Below are 17,734 nucleotides of genomic sequence, written 5' to 3' on the forward strand. Positions count from 1 at the left end.
AGTTTGTATAGGTAGATTACCCTAGAAACATCATTCAAACTTTAAAACCTGCTGAGTGCTTGCATACAACTTTTTGATAGTTTAAAAAGTCTTTTTTTTAAATGAAACTATTTTATTTCCCATCTTCATTCAATTCCATGGGATTTCTAAAGATCCCATTGTGACAATATCAACTTCCAGACTTCTAACATTCCATTCACTGCAACTTTTGACACAAATCAGCTGACCAGTTTCTCAACAAGTTAGACACGTTGGGCATTTGATATCTTCCTCTACTTCTCTGCTATTCAAATCTGGAATCAGAACAGAAGTATCTGCTGTTTGAGTTGAGTGGAGAAAATTAGCTGGCTAACTTCAGCTAACAGTTCTCTCATGTCTCTTCATTAAGTCGTTGCTATGGATACTCACACTCTCAGGGAAAGTAAAGCAGAGGGTGAAAAGGGTGGATGAAGAATTGTGAACAATAAGAAAGCAGCTACTACTCCAGAGGAGGCAGCCAAGGCAACAGCGTGTCGTCCTCCTCAGCACGGTGCTGTACATACCTCAACTGGCTAGTTGCCTGTCTGTAAAGAGAAGGGAGGGCTGTATGTTGATCCTGCCGTTCTGATTGGATAGAGTGAAGCTGTCTCCGTTCACTTGCTTCACATTTCACTTGATCACTTCTCATCGCATGTTTCAATCTGATCATTTAGACTGCTGCTGCCTCCTGTTAGCCTGCTGCTATGATACAGTACATCAACAGGAGAGGTTTGCTAGCGAACTATCAATGTGCTTAATATCTAACAAGCGAAGCGAGAGTAGGGAAAGAAGAAACGCTGATGCACATTGACTTTTTATTTTTTGTACGTGAAACCTTTTCACACGCAACAACTGTAGTTTAGATATTTGAATTTGAATGAGCGTGTGTAGCCTATTCTGTTCAGTCAGAATGTGATTCGTATTATCCAGCAACTTTCTGAGTTGGAAAAGGAGTGTGTGTGTGTGTGCGTGCATATGTCTACACTTTGTGTAGCCATTAGCAATGATGGTAATGATAAACGTCTTCTGGTAGAGATAGAAAGGCTTTTCCCAAAACCTTCTCAATTAAATGTTAACTACAAAGTAGCCTATGCCTACCTGGCCGAATCATATGATTATTTGCATCAATCCAGTGGCCATTTGTTTAGCAAATTCTGCAATCATATGAGCACCACATAAACATCACTAACCAAACAGTCTCTTGCTGGTGCACAGTTGCATTAAAGGGTAATTTAAATCTAAATTGTTTTCTATTTTTCACAGACCTCAAAAGTGGTGCCCTGATGTGGTTCAAGCATTGTTGTGGACTTGGATCATCCATTTTTGTTGTTATGTGTAAAAAAAATAATTTAAAAAGGCGTGATTTCTGAGAGCGAAAACCTGAAAAATACAAAAGGGAGAAAATGGAATTTGGGAAACTAATTGGAATCCAATGTGATTTTAGGGGTTGTTCGCTTACAAAAATATCACACTTTAATCAACAGAAGCTGTGTTTCATTATAAAATGTATTTACAAAAATAACTTCACACACCTGCTATCATAGTAACATGAAATTAGCTAAAAAAGGACCTAAATGCAGTATCGTACACAAAGGTTTTACAGAGTCAAATTATTGGTCATTAACTGTGTAGAAGTCTTCACAGAAACTTGGCTCTCGATCCTCAATGGTTCTTCTAAAACACGGGTGCATTCATTAGTGCACTCCGTAGCGAAGCATTTTCAAATGTGAATACCAAACAAGCGTTTCTTCCCGTTTCGGCACATTTGTTTCCATTCTGTTCCTAGCAAATACACCCCAGATCATAGAGAGCCCCTTTAAACCAGACATGTCAGGGTCTTGTAGCTGGGGTTTCTTGTAAAACTTAACTGCCAAAACAATTTTACCACATTTTCCTTTCAAAAACCAATATAGAAATGGATACACCACTCCAACGATGTTAAAAAGGCATTGCGAAATAAATAATTGGTATAAGAGTATTTGGTAACATTTTACTTAAAGCCGACAGATATAATGCATTGAAAGACTTGTCATGAACATATATGAACCCCTTATAATGTGTTGTAATCAACTCATAATGATCCTGACTATATAAGCCATTAGGTCCGTTGGAAATTTGCTCGGCCAACATAAAACAGTATAGGCCTTATTGTAAGGCATTATAAAGGCTCATACATGCTTATAACAAGTAATATAGCATTATACCTGTTGGCGAAAGTGTTAAGTAATATTTTATTTTATCATTCACATTAGCTCAACACCAGAGCGAACATATTCAAACAGTATGAACACACTAATGTGCAAAATGTTCATGTAAACCTTCGAAATGGTGTGAAATGTTCAGGTAAATCTTCAGTTGTTGAAACCACTGAGAAAAATAATGATCCTACTGACAAATCTACCCCCGGTTGTAATTTTAAAAATGGTACACAGTCCTTACTATAAGAAATAAAATATTCAAAAAGAGTAAAAAGTCAGCCAACATTTCCCTACAGCTCCCGTCGTAAGCGAGTCAAGAGCTCATCCTTTTTGTTCCCTTTTGGCAGTCTCAGCATAGTAGTCCATAGTGGTTCTAGCCTGGTTAAACCAGACTGAATACTTCACTTACCGAGTGAAACAATAGTGAAATGTTGTGAAATCAGTTTGGATGGCAGGATGTAGTGATTCTGTATAGGGTCTTTGTTCCTGTTTCAGAGCACAGTCTGGTTAGTCTCTTGGTCTATGTTTGGAGGTTCAGGTGGTCTGTGTGAGGAACATCAGATTCATTCATTAATCCTCTGGTTAGTCTGTTAGTCTGTCCTTCTAGCTGGAGTGAGTCTCAATGACCCATGACCTCTCATCTCTGTCCCCTGACATCCGACTTCAATATGGGAGACTGGTGGAGGGTTCAAGGGGATATCATCAAAACCATCCTCCACCTTCCGGGTACCACAGCGGGGGAAATTGTCCATCTTCTCCTGCTAGCTGTCCTATCCTGTTCTCCACCCCCAGAAGCCAGGCTCTGACTCAAAGGTCACAGGTCAGACGCTGACACTGACGTGACTGGAGGAGTTGGCTGAGCGGCGTTTAATGCGGGAACGTCGCGGGCGGTGCGAGTCGGAGCCACAGTGGCAGAGTGGGCTCAGCAGCAGCCAGAGGTAGAGTACCACGCATGCCCAACACGATGACATTTTCACCCAGAACGTGGACCAGCTGCCGTGGGTGAACGTGGTCTCCAGCACCGCTGACTCATAGCTGGAGGGGGCGGAAGGAAAGGTGGGAGAGGCATTTTGATTAGCACGGCAATGGAGGTACAATGGCACAATATAGCTGCTGTGTACAACCAGGTAACGAATGAGGTGAGTCAACAAGAATCTTACCCACAATTAAGGGAACTAAAATGTGTTTTTTTTACACTGTACTGCGGTACATGTTTTTGTGGCAAACTATCACTACATGATGCTATACGGTAGTGTTGCAACTTTTAAGTGCCCACAACTGTAGTTTGATGACTGTATGAAGTTTGGATCTGCGTCGACATGGCAATTTCCCCCAAAAGAAGAGAGACGCTCCGCTTTGAACGGCTGAGCTGTTGATGCGCTCCGCCGAGTCAGTGCACATTTTTGATGCTAGGTGGCCCCAACCAAATGTTCTGTTTCCCTTTCTAGCTGGAGACTAGCTAGCTATATCACAAATCTCAGTTAAAACCCCCAACGATGTAATGAACATTCACCAGCAATGATTCAACATCAGCAGCAAGTGAACTAGTTAGATGCAGTCCTCTAGCTACCTAGTTAGCAATGATAGCTAATGTTAGCATACATCGCTAACTAGCTATGCCAAAAATGTTTAACTCATCCCAGCTACTAGTTAGTTGTAGACATTTACTGACAAACTGATGTTGTTACCCTCAGGTGTTTGGGATGCGGTGTGAAACGCTTCAATTTGGAAAAGCAGTGTGACAAATGCGAGCACAATATAGAGGAAAAATGCGCTTACGCGTTGAAGGCTATCATGACTGTTTATGATATCTGTTATATTATGACAGGGTTATATTATGACATGGTTATGTAGCCCTTATGATTGAGCCATCAAGTGTCTTCATTTTCATGTAACGTCAACATTGAGACAACGTTGTGTTGTGGTTGTGTGTTTGCTGGGGTGTCCAATGCCCAGTGAGTGAGATATTGACCTGAACCAGTTGGTTAGGGTCATCATGACGTAGAGCGAGGCCAGGAAGAAGACGAAGTGGAAGAAGAAGTAGCTGTAAGCCACTCTCTGGTTCTCGTTGTGAATCACCTTCTGGCAGCCCTTGATATCTTCGTCAATCACAAACTCCACCTCTGGAAACACCACAGACCGAACATATAAAGTCAATCACCTGAGGGTGATAAAGAATCGTGCTGCTCTCGACAATACCATAGCAGCATATAGAAAACATGCAATTTATCTTTCACAGTCATTTTATTTTCCCAGAAGGTGTAAGAATAGTGCTAAATCATATTGATTTTATTTGAATGTCATAACACCAGTCTCAGGCTAGCCGCTAGTCTGTACATAAATTATTTAGACATATTTTCTATTCTGCAGCCTTAATACTGGCATCTTTATAATATGGAGAAGAATCCGTATTAAGATAACTACGTAACTATATATTTTATGGGTACCTACATAAGGACATAAGGACTTCATTACATAAACATTCATAAGCACTACATTAACATTCATAAGCACTACATTAACATTCATAAGCACTACATTAACATTCAGTTTTTCGCCAACATAAATGTACTGCTTATTTTTGTTTCATGTATGTTTCATGAATGTGTTACGTAGTCCTTATTCAGGTACCCTTCAAATAAAGTGTTGCTGAGAATTTATTGACATGTAGGCTACCAACCTTCCTCTTTGTCAGGGCAGCAGAAGCAGCATGTGGCTTTCTAGGAAAACGGAGAGAGAGAGAGAGATTCCAGGAGTTGTATCAAACTGCTAGAGGTAAGCAGAGCTCAGGATGCCCATACATTCTCCACACGTATGGAGCGTGGAAACATGCCGCTCACACATCACAAATTAATACCAAGATCAGTGAAGGCTGCTGAGGGGGGACGGCTCATAATAATGTCCGGAACGGAGCGAATGGAATGGCATCGTATTTGATACCATTCCATCTATTCCACTCCAACTATTACTATGAGCCCATCCTCCCCAATTAAAGTGCCACGAACCCACTGAGAACAAGATGTATGCAGAGCCACAGGAACACAGAGTTGATCCTCCATTATCCATGTTGGCAGTGAATGATCCTCGACAGTAATATTTTTATATGAATTCGTACTTTACCTGGAACTCATAGCGGTAAACTTTGATCATCCAGAAAGGGCCAAAAACCTCTGCCAGGTAGGATGCTTCGTTACTGAAAATATAGCATTGTTTGGATAAGCAACTGAGGTAAACTAATATTAGGACAAGCAATGTATTTTTTTCAAAAAGAAACAAAAAATAAGCTCAAAATTGCACTCTATTTGTTACATAGAAAGTTAGTAAGTAATTAGCCTAAATAAGTCAATAAGTAAAGTACTTGGGTCTCTATTCAGTCTGTATCGATGAAGTGTTACAGATTGCGCAATATAAATGTAAAGGTATTTTCTGATTGAGCCAACACATGCAGTGTTTACCGTGAATGCAGTCTCCACTAACGCAGGACAATTGTCTTTACATTTCAATCACGCTGTAACACTGATCTTCAGCGATTCGGATTGAATAGAGCTCTTATTGTTCGATCACTGTGTAGAGAGACTGTACTTATGATTCAATGGGAAAACGTTTTGACATTCATTACACACTCCTCCAGGGACGTGCCACTCACCAGGCGAAGAGCACACAGCAGTACATGATGGCAGCTCCTATAATGGCCACCGCGTTGGTCTCCTTCTGGATGCCATCCTGACCCACACTGGGGTAACATACTGTCATATTCACCCCCTGGTACACCACTGGGAAAACAGAGAGGGAGCAGAGCAAAGAAAGTTTCATCCTCTGTTTCCAGCTTTTCTTTAGTAACAGTGAACTGTGTGGTTTTACTGAGGGAATAAATAAAAGTGTGTTTCTCCCTGTCTGTATGACCCTATAGTAGTGTGGTTCTCCCTGTCTGTATGACCCTATAGTAGTGTGGTTCTCCATGTCTGTATGACCCTATAATAGTGTCTGGTTCTCCCTGTCTGTATGACCCTATAGTAGTGTGTGGTTCTCCATGTCTGTATGACCCTATAATAGTGTGTGGTTCTCCCTGTCTGTATGACCCTATAGTAGTGTCTGGTTCTCCCTGTCTGTTTGACCCTAAAAGTGTCTGGTTCTCCCTGTCTGTTTGACCCTATATTAGTGTGTGGTTCTCCCTGTCTGTATGACCCTATAGTAGTGTCTGGTTCTCCCTGTCTGTTTGACCCTATATTAGTGTCTGGTTCTCCCTGTCTGTTTGACCCTATATTAGTGTGTGGTTCTCTATCAGCGGAGGCTCCTCAGAGGAGGAAGGGGAGGACCGTCCTCCTCGGTGAAATTTCATTAAAATGAAACACTAAAAAAGATAGCTTTTGTCTTCTGTGTATATTGACCTCATACAAAACCTAGGAGGCACGTAGGCCTCACCCCCTTCAATAGACCTGCATGGTAATTTTGACCACTCCCAGAGGACGACCTCCAACCAATCAACATTGATAAGTATGAACTGACATGTTGTCATCCAATCATAGGATTAGGATCAGATGAAACGAGTGTTGTATTGGGCTTGTGCCACAAAGCATTAGGGTGGGAATCTATGTGTTGAGGAGCTTGGTGACATTATTGGAGATTGAAAAGTCATATTTTTCAATTCAAATTAGTTTCTTCAAATTACAGGACACGGAGGAGGTAGATTGTTTTCTTGGTTTTAGAACATCATTTTTGTGTCCAGTTAGTGCAATTTATTTCAATTTTGTTAACTTTTTGATAAAGAACCCCTTTTAATTCGCTGTGGTACACGGAAAAGGTGCTAATTAAAACTGAGGGTCGACCTCTGCCTGAGATCAGTTTCACGAAGAAGGGTGAAAAGGTGAGGGTATTCAATACCGATTGGTATCAAAAGTAGAGGTCGACCGATTAATCGGAATGGCCGATTAATTAGGGCCGATTTCAAGTTTTCATAACAATCGGAGATCAGTAATCTTGGAAGCCGATTTATTAATTTAAAAAATATATAAAAAAATTACACCTTTATTTAATCTTTATTTAACTAGGCAAGTCAGTTAAGAACACATTCTTATTTTCAATGACGGCCTAGAAACGGTGGGTTAACTGACTTGTTCAGGGGCAGAACAACAGATTTTTACCTTGTCAGCTCGGGGATTCAATCTTGCAACCTTACGGTTAACTAGTCCAACGCTCTAACCACCTGACTCACGAGGAGCCCGCCTGTTACGCGAATGCAGTAAGAAGCCAAGGGAAGTTGCTAGCTAGCATTAAACTTAATCAATCATAATCACTAGTTATAACTACACATGGTTGATGGTATTACTAGTTTATCTAGCGTGTCCTGCGTTGCATATAATCGATGCAGTGCGCATTCGCTAAAAAGGACTGTCTTTGCTCCCATGTGTACCTAACCATAAACACCAATGCCTTTCTTAAAATCAATACACAGAAGTATATCTTTTTAAACCTGCATATTTAACTAAAAGAAATCCAGGTTAGCAGGCAATATTAACCAGGTGAAATTGTGTCACTTCTCTTGTGTTCATTACACGCAGAGTCAGGGTATATGCAACAGTTTGGGCCGCCTGGCTCATTGCGAACTAATTTGGCAGAATTTTACATAATTATGACATAACATTGAAGGTTATGCAATGTAACAGGAATATTTAGACTGATGGATGCCACCCGTTAGATAAAATACGGAACGGTTCCATATTTCACTGAAAGAATAAACTTCTTGTTTTCGAGATGATAGTTTCCGAATTCGACCATATTAATGACCTAAGGTTCGCATTTCTGTGTGTTATTTTGTTATAATTAAGTCTATGATTTGATAGAGCAGTCTGACTGAGCGATGGTAGGCACCAGCAGGCTCATAAGCATTCATTCAAACAGCACTTTCGTGCGTTTTGCCAGCAGCTCTGCTGTTTATGACTTCAAGCCTATAAACTCCCGAGATTAGGCTGGTGTAACGATGTGATGTGAAATGGCTAGCTAGTTAGCTGGGTGCACACTAATAGCGTTTCAAACGTCACTTGCTCTGAGACTTGGAGCAGTTGTTCCCCTTGCTCTGCATGGGTAACGCTGCGTCGAGGGTGGCTGTTGTCGTTGTGTTCCTGGTTCGAGCCCAGGTAGGAGCGAGGACAGGGACGGAAGCTATACTGTTACACTGGCAATACTAAAGTGCCTATAAGAACATCCAATAGTCAAAGGTATATATATATATAATTCATATGAACTAGCATTTTTTAAAAAACATGTGACCTGATTAGAAAAAACTGGTGTCAACTTCCGCTGAAGTTGGTCCCTCTCCTTGTTCGGGCGGCGTTCGGCAGTCGAAGTCACCGACCTTCTAGCCATCGCTGATCCACTTTTAACTTTCTTTTATTTTTTTTATTTTTTTTTTGAACTTTACCCCTTTTTCTCCCCAATTTTGTAGTATCCAATTGTTGTAGTCTCGGGAGAGACGAAGGTTGAAAGTCATGCGTCCTCCGATACACAACCAACCAGTCGTGACACGCTGCTTCTTTAACACAGCGCACATCCAACCCGGAAGCCAGCCGCACCAATGCGCCGGAGGAAACACCGTGCACCTGGCCACCTTGACTAGCGTACACTGCGCCCAGCCCGCCACAGGAGTCGCTGGTGCGCGATGAGACAAGGACACCCCTACCGACCAAGCCCTCCCTAACCCGGGCGACGCTAGGCCAATTGTGCGTCGCCCCACGGACCTCCCGGTCGCGGCCGGTTACGACAGAGCCTGGGCGCGAACCCAGGGCTCTGATGGCACAGCTGGCGCTGCAGTACAGCGCCCTTAACCACTGCGCCACCCGGGAGGCCCCCACTTTTAACTTTCTATTGGTTTTGTCTTTTCTTCCATCACACCTGGTTCCAATTCCATCAATTACATGTTGTGTATTTAACCCTCTGTTGCCCCTTGTTGGTAATTGTTTCTTGTAGTGCTTTTGCACGGTATGCTGGTATTTACCGGATTTTGTTTGACCCATTTATTGTATTGTTCTGTTGACGGTGGTTTATGGATATTAAACGACACCGTTGTAAATCAGTTTTCGTTCTCCTGCGCCTGACTTCTCTGCCGCCAGTACACACCTCACTACAACTGGTCCCATCATAGCCCTTATAAAAACCATTTTACAGCTGAATAATCACTGTCATAACTTTATAGGGTCCAGAGTTTTCCTGGTTAGGTTAACAGACAAGGAAAAACTCTGGGTCCCAGGGGATAAATTGAATGTTTCCTTTCCAAGCACTGTGAGTACCCCTATCAATGTTCTGTCATTACTGTATGTAGAGTCAATCACACATACACACAATCACATTATTACACATCAGTGATTTTACTCCTTGCTTGGACTAACTCCTTCTTAGCTCTGTTGTCTAACTGCATTGTGTTGTGTTATTGTTTTTTGTCTTTCTAGTCAAATCATGTCCTGAAGTCAAGCCTCTGAACACCTCAACTCATGCCTCATATCCTCATTCAATCACTGCTGTGATCCCTTTCCAACACTGTGTAAGTAGCCCTCTCATTTCCATTCTCCATAATATTGTACTATAAATGTCTTTATTAAATGCTTTAGGTTAACATAATTACTATTTGACCATTTTTGAAACACACTTTGACGTCTCTGCGTTCCGCAGCTATACCATGGGTCTCCCATCCTCTTCCATTTTTCAAGTCACCAGCCTCCACTGTTCTCTATAATCGCCTGGGGCTGTACTCACCTCAGAGTATGAGTGCTGATCTAGGATCAGGTCCCCCCTGTCCATATCTTTTTCATTATGATCTAAAATACAAAACTGATCGTAGATCAGCACTCCTTCTCTAAGATGATAAATGAATACGGGCTCTGAATCAGAATGTCAGATTACGGAGGCCCGGTGTTGTATAGTTGTTTTGATATTTCTGAGGATCCCCATTAGCTGAGGCAACAGCTAATCTTCCTGGGGTCCAAACAGGATTAAAACAATTACATCACAACCAAACCTAACAGCCTACACCCTTAACAGCACAATACATCATTCAATATATGATTACTCTAATATTACAGATTTATAACATGTACAATACTACAATACAATAATAGCCAAGGCAGGACAAGAAAACATCCCTGGAGGTAAGTAAGTGCAATAATAACAATATACTTGACCGGACATTGTTTTCTTTGCCTCATGTCTATCCCTGGGACAATTGGAACAATAAAGGTAGAGGGGCCGCTGAGTCTCTGGCTGTGCGTAAGACTAAACAGACTGTCAAACATTGGTTATTTTGTGTGAGATGCAAACTAACACTATTACTGTGTTATGATAGGCATATCTGTGTGTGTTTGTCTCTCTCTCTCTGTGTGTGTGTGTGTGTGTGTGTGGTGTGTGTCTCTCGCTCTGTGTCTTTCTCTCTCTCTCTCGGTCTCTCTCTGTTTCTGTGTCTCCCTCCCCCAGGTGGCCATAGCTGTGGATTCCACAGTGGATTCCTGTGTGTTGTGACCAAGAGAACAGATGCCTTGGGTTCAGTGAAAACAATTACAGGGTTGCTTACTGTACACACACACACCAGGCCGAGCCCACTGCAGGGGAGAGGGGACCTGTCCTGCTCCCAGTGTTGTGTGTTTTCAGTCCCACTCCAGACTAATTCCTCCACATAGTGTGCCTGTGTGCTTGATGAGGTCACCCAGCAGACTGAGCCAGAGGGAAACTGAACAGGCAAACATGACTGAACAGGACAGGAGGGAGGACCACTCGCTTGCGTCCCAAATGGCACCCTATTCCCTTTATAGTGCACTACTTCTGAACAGGGCCCACACATATACATGCATGTGTACACACACACACACACACTCTCCAGTGAAATGTACTATTTAAAACACTATCCTTACTGGGGATGTTTAGTGTGAGTGTATGTGTTGAACAGATGTTTTTATACACGGTGCTGATTTCCTCAACAAGTTGCAGCATTGCCCTGTACTGCCCCGGGACAGCACGTACCCTTGTCTCCACGCAAAACAACTAGCTGGTACAAAGAATGTACAAATCAGAATGGGTGGAACAGACATTCCTTTTCAAAACAATGTTATGTACATGTCAACTCAAAGCAATATCACGTTGCAATGTCACAACAAATCACCGTTATATGATAGAAGCATGGCTTGTGAGAAGGAGAGATGGAGAAAGATACATACAGTGCCTTGCGAAAGTATTCGGCCCCCTTGAACTTTGCGACCTTTTGCCACATTTCAGGCTTCAAACATAAAGATATAAAACTGTATTTTTTTGTGAAGAATCAACAACAAGTGGGACACAATCATGAAGTGGAATGACATTTATTGGATATTTCAAACTTTTTTAACAAATCAAAAACTGAAAAATTGGGCGTGCAAGGGGGCCGCAAGGGGGCCGAATACTTTCGCAAGGCACTGTAGTTAAATAGAGAGAAAGGAAGAGAGAATGTTTAAAAAGAGAAAGATGAGAGGGAGAGGAAATAGCTGGATGTCTGAAGGGACTCATAAATCCAGAGAGAGAGGAATGAGAAAGATGACTGTTGGACTCCCTGGGGGTTGTGTTTGGAGACTCAGTCGGGGGCTGGAGGAGGTTGTGAAAGACCAGGGGGAATTAGCAGAGGCAGGTGGAAGCATAGGAGTCAGAAACAATATTTGCAAAATGTACCGTACGGCATCATAAAGCAATCTGAATTGGAATGAAAGTTTGAGGGGCCAGGCTGTTTGGAGTAGTAGGTGGCTGGGGGAGGAAGGGGAAGGTTGAGAGAGATAAGGGGCAATTGGGGGAGGCAGTTTGGAATGGCAGTGAGCTGGTGGAGAGGTCAGGTAGGTAGAGTACAGTTACTGTGCTGCTCCATTACTCATCTGACGCAACGCACTGACATCCACATCCACCCGTTCACATGGAGTTATTGAACTAAGCGCGTGTAAGTAAGAGGGGAGCTTGACTGATGACGGTATCGGTGGGAGCCACAGGTCGGTTCCATCTGAATCTCATACCTTATGAATCACAGCTTGAGACTAGATTGGATACAGATTCAGAAACACTGGGTTGGTGTATTGGATGCATCACGAGAAAATGTACACGGCTTCAGATGGGTCACAGTGCCCCTCTCACTGTGGGGAACCTCTGGCCTGGTGAAGCTGACAGGAGCTCTACGACTAAAAAAATAGACCCCCTACTTTATCATCCCAGTAATTCTTCTTTCTCTTATCTGAGCAGATCAGAAACGTTTCAATATATACATTAAAACAATACTTTAGAACCATTTAAATATAATAAATTGGAAGGTTGTGCAGGACCATGGTAGATGAAGGAACCTATCTATCTTTTCAGACTGTTAGAGTATTTATCTGATCAGTAAAGCAGGGTATTATGTCTGCTGTTTGTAACAGTTTGTTATATGAGAAAATGTGATTGTATTATAAATTGTGGACGAAAAGAGATCCTAATCAAATCTCTCACCCTGTCTCCTGGTATTTTGTGTTGAAACTCCTTTACTTTATCACCACAGTAATGGCAGGTTGATCAAGTATTTGACATGGTGAACTTTACCCAGTTACAGTATGCACAATTAACATAACCATTAAAACACAATCAAAAATGATATTTGATTGATAGGTTGATTGATTATTTTATCCCATTTGACGTTTTGAAATGTTACCTGATCATGTCAGAGTAACTGTTCAGCAAAACCTTTTAAATGCTTTCAGAATAACGTTGGACTATTTCATACTGTAGCCACTAGTTTCCATTGAAAAAATGACTGACTGACTGAGACAGACAGATACAGACAGACGGACAGGGACTACTTCACCAAGACAAGGCGTGTAAGAGTGTGTAATGATACTGTCAGGCAGCATTACTGTGTTATGTTGTCATTAGATCCATCAGGAATGCCAAAAAGCCTCTTCACCTCCCTACAGCATACTGTCTCCACTAAGAACAACATGTAGCAGCACATAGTGTGTGTGATGTACAGAGACCTTGTCTTGGAGTGAATGTGTGCTTGGGCATTGCTGTGATTCAATGTGATTGAGTTGTTTGTGGTGCAGTAGAGGTGACTGAAGTGCACATGATGTCAGAAGTGACTCAGGTGAGTGTGTGTGGTGAGGGGTTGGACAGGATATGATGTGCGCCTGTGTGTGTGTGCCTGCTCACACACGTGCATCCATGCAAGTACAGTTGAAGTCGGAAGTTTACATACACTTAGGTTGGAGTCATTAAAACTCGTTTTTCAACCACCACACATTTCTTGTTAACAAACTAGTTTTGGCAAGTCGGTTAGGACATCTACTTTGGCATGACACAAGTCATTTTTCCAACAATTGTTTAAAGACAGATTTTTTTAACTTATAATTCACTGTATTACAATTCTAGTGAGTCCGAAGTTTACATACACAAAGTTGACTGTGCTTGGAACATTCCAGAAAATTATGGCTTTAGAAGCTTCTGATAGGCTAATTTACATAAATTGAGTCAATTGGAGGTGTAACTGTGGATGTATTTCAAGGCCTACCTTCAAACTCAGTGCCTCTTTGCTTGACATCATGGGAAAATCAAAAGAAATCAGGCAAAACCTCCCCCATTCTTTTTTTAGACCTCCACAAGTCTGGTTCAACCTTGGGAGCAATTTACAAACACCTGAAGGTACCATGTTCATCTGTACAAATAATAGTACGCAAGTATAAACACCATGGGATCACGGAGCCGTCATACCGCTCAGGAAGGAGACGCGTTCTGTCTCCTAGAGATTAATGTATTTTGGTGCAAAAAGTACAAATATATCCCACAACAACAGCAAAGGACCTTGTGAAGATGCTGGAGGAAACTGCTCCAAAACCCCCATAAAAAAGCCAGACCATGGTTTGCAACTGCACATGGGGACAAAGATTGTACTTTTTGGAGAAATGTCCTCTGGCCTACTGAAAGAAAAATAGAATTGTTTGGCCATAATTACCATCGTTATGTTTGGAGGAAAAAGAGGGAGGCTTGCAAGCTGAAGAACACCATCCCAACCTTGAAGCACGGGGGTGGCAGCATCATGTTGCGTGGTGCTTTGCTGCAGGATGGACTGGTGCATTTCACAAAATAGATGGCATCATGAGGCAGGAAAATTATGTGGATATATTGAAGCAACATCTCAAGACATCAGTCAGGAAGTTAAAGCTTGGTCGCAAATGGGTCTTCCAAATGGACAATGACCCCAAGCATACTTCCAAAGTTGTGGCAAAATGGCTTAACCAGTTAGAGCTCTAGGGGCGCTATTTCATTTTTGGATAAAAAACGTTCCCGTTTTAAGCGCGATATTTTGTCACGAAAAGATGCTCGACTATGCATATTCTATTCAGTTTTGGAAAGAAAACACTCTGAAGTTTCAGAATCTGCAAAGATTTTGTCTGTAAGTGCCCCAGAACTCATTCTACAGGCGAAACCAAGATGATGCATCACCCAGGAATTAGCAGAATTTCTGAAGCTCTGTTTTCCATTCTCTCCTTATATGGCTGTGATTGCGCAACGAATGAGCCTACACTTTCTGTCGTTCGCCCAAGGTCTTAGCAGCATTGTGACGTATTTGTAGGCATATCATTGGAAGATTGACCATAAGAGACTACATTTTCCAAGTGTCCGCCTGGTGTCCTGCGTCGAATTCGGTGCGCAATTGCCAGCTGCTTCTACTTTACCATTTGATTCAGGGGAGAAAGCATGTGTCCAAGAACGATGTATCAATGAAGAGATATGTGAAAAACACCTTGATGATTGATTCTAAACAACGTTTGCCATGTTTTCAGTCGATATTATGGAGTTAATTTGGAAAAAAGTTTGCGTTTTGAGGACTGAATTTATGGATTTTTTTTGGTAGCCAAATGTGATGTATAAAACGGAGCTATTTCTAATACACAAGGAATCTTTTTGGAAAAACTGAGCATCTGCTATCTAACTGAGAGTATCCTCATTGAAAACATCAGAAGTTCTTCAAAGGTAAATTATTTTATTTGAAGGCTTTTATGTTTTTGTTAATGTTGCGTGCTGGATGCTAACGCTAATGCTAACGCTAAATGCTAACGCGAAATGCTAACTCTAGCTAGCTACTTTTACACAAATTATTGTTTTCCTATGGTTGAGAAGCATATTTTGAAAATCTGAGATGACAGTGTTGTTTACAAAAGGCTAAGCTTGAGAGATGGCATATTTATTTCATTTCATTTGCGATTTTCATAAATAGTTAACGTTGTGTTATGCTAATGAGCTTGCTGATAGATTTACACAATCCTGGATACAGGGGTTTTTTCATAGCTAAACGTGACGCAGAAAACGGAGCGATTTGTCCTAAACAAATAATCTTTCAGGAAAAACTGAACATTTGCTATCTGAGAGTCTCCTCATTGAAAACATCTGAAGTTCTTCAAAGGTAAATTATTTTTTTGAATGCTTTTCTGTTTTTTTGTGTAAATGTTGCCAGCTGAATGCTAATGCTAAATGCTACGTTAGCCATCAATACTGTTACACAAATGCTTGTTTTGCAATGGTTGAGAAGCATATTTTGAAAATCTGAGATGACAGTGTTGTTAACAAAAGGCTAAGCTTGAGAGCTAGCATATTTATTTCATTTCATTTGCGATTTTCATGAATAGTTAACGTTGCGTTATGGTAATGAGCTTGAGTCTGTATTCACGAACCCGGATCCGGGATGGGGAGATCAGAAAGGTTAAGGACCACAAAGTCAAAGTATTGGAGTGGCCATCACAAAGCCCTGACCTGAATCCCATAGAAAATTTGTGGGCAGAACTGAAAAAGCGTGTGCAAGCAAGGAGGCCTACAACCTGACTCAGTTACACCAGCTCTGTCAGCAGGAATGGGCCAGAATTCACCCAACTTATTGTGGAAAGCTTGTGGAAGGCTACCCGAAACGTTTGACTCAAGTTAAGCAATTTAAAGGCAATGCTACCAAATACTAATTGAGTGTATGTAAACTTCTGACCCACTGGGAATGTGATGAAAGAAATAAAAGCTGAAATAAATCATTCTCTACTATTATTCACATTTACATTATTTCACATTCTAAAAATAAAGTGGTGATCCTAACTGACCTAAGACAGGGAAATCTTACTTGGATTAAATGTCAGGAATTGTGGAAAAACTGAGTTTAAATGTATTTGGTTAAGGTGTATGCAAACTTCTGACTTCAACTGTATGTATGTGTGTGTGTTCCAGTGTTTCCAATGCCCCATTTCCCATAGGGAAGAGGCTAGTGTACCCTACTTTTCTCTGGGGGCCGGCTGGACAGGGCAGACAAGGTGAGATACATGACGTAGCAGCTGATGATGGAAGCCTGCAGGAGCCCTGAACGAGGCTGTTCTGTAGACAGAGAGCGAGAGGAGAGCTTGAGAACTAAGAACACACACACACAAATGGACAAACACACACACAAAGTGGGAGGCCAGGTCGAGAAATCGGCATGACATTCAATACATGGTAAAAACATCCTGGTAAAACCCTGGCATGTATAGACAGAGGTCCCCTAACACAGTTATGTCTGAACAATGATGGAGAGATGACAGGTTAGATTATATGGCATCATCCACACATGGATGTTGGCTCAGCCTGAGATGGAGTAAGTGTTCCCTGCTAAGTACCTGGAGGACAGACACACTGCCTGTTTCACATTGGTGGTGGTCTTCCAGGCTGCTGTCAGCTTTAAGCGCTTACTGGATGACACCATGGGTCTGTGTCTGTACTAACCCTTTACGGGGCTAAAAGACATCCTGATGAAATAATACCATGCGTGTGTTCACGTGCGTGTGTGCGTCCATTCGAGAGAAAGGGAGTGTGTGTGTATGTGTATGCCATGTGCATTAGTGTGTCCACATCTTTGTGTGTGTTTGTACACGCATATATGTGTGTGAGAGAGAGCCAGAATGTGTGTGTGCGTGCGACTGCTCACTCTGCTGTACACAGGGCGTGACGGCGATGAAGGACATGATGCCACACAGGGTCAGGTTGGTCCACAGCAGGACCTTGTTGGACTGGCAGGCGGTGGGGTGGGTGTAGTACTTATACATGAAGGTGAAGGCCATGGTGGCGATGCTGTAGAAGAACAGGGTGGCACACATCACCGCCAGGTACCAGCGCTTGTCCTCTGCCGCTCCTGTTAACCTGAGAGGAGAATCCAGAAATACACACATCACCATCAACCTGAGAGGAGAATCCAGAAATACACACATCACCATCAACCTGAGAGGAGAATCCAGAAATACACACATCACCATCAACCTGAGAGGACAATCCAGAAATACACACATCACCATCAACCTGAGAGGAGAATCCAGAAATACACACATCACCATCAACCAGAAGGGAGAATCCAGAAATACACACATCACCATCAACCTGAGAGGACAATCCAGAAATACACACATCACCATCAACCTGAGAGGAGAATCCAGAAATACACACATCACCATCAACCTGAGAGGAGAATCCAGAAATACACACATCACCAT

The 17,734-nt window shown here is 42.0% G+C and overlaps 1 protein-coding gene across 2 annotated transcripts in view; it reads right to left on the reverse strand.

The window, feature by feature from the left end:
- Nucleotides 1-731: 731 nt before the first annotated feature.
- Nucleotides 732-17,734, reverse strand: part of LOC110506162 (serine incorporator 4-like) — a 47,033-nt gene continuing 30,030 nt past the window's right edge. For both annotated transcript variants that reach the window (XM_036963238.1, XM_036963237.1), the window contains exons 6-12: nucleotides 17,176-17,387; nucleotides 16,494-16,589; nucleotides 5,863-5,989; nucleotides 5,337-5,409; nucleotides 4,897-4,936; nucleotides 4,189-4,339; nucleotides 732-3,251 (exon numbers count right to left, since the gene is read on the reverse strand). In XM_036963238.1, the coding sequence (XP_036819133.1) occupies nucleotides 3,038-3,251; nucleotides 4,189-4,339; nucleotides 4,897-4,936; nucleotides 5,337-5,409; nucleotides 5,863-5,989; nucleotides 16,494-16,589; nucleotides 17,176-17,387 (913 nt within the window). In that variant the 3' untranslated portion in view covers nucleotides 732-3,037. The remainder of the gene's footprint in view (nucleotides 3,252-4,188; nucleotides 4,340-4,896; nucleotides 4,937-5,336; nucleotides 5,410-5,862; nucleotides 5,990-16,493; nucleotides 16,590-17,175; nucleotides 17,388-17,734) is intronic.

The sequence above is a fragment of the Oncorhynchus mykiss genome, chromosome 26, assembly GCF_013265735.2.
Source record: "Oncorhynchus mykiss isolate Arlee chromosome 26, USDA_OmykA_1.1, whole genome shotgun sequence".
NCBI classification, from domain to species: Eukaryota; Metazoa; Chordata; class Actinopteri; order Salmoniformes; family Salmonidae; genus Oncorhynchus; species Oncorhynchus mykiss.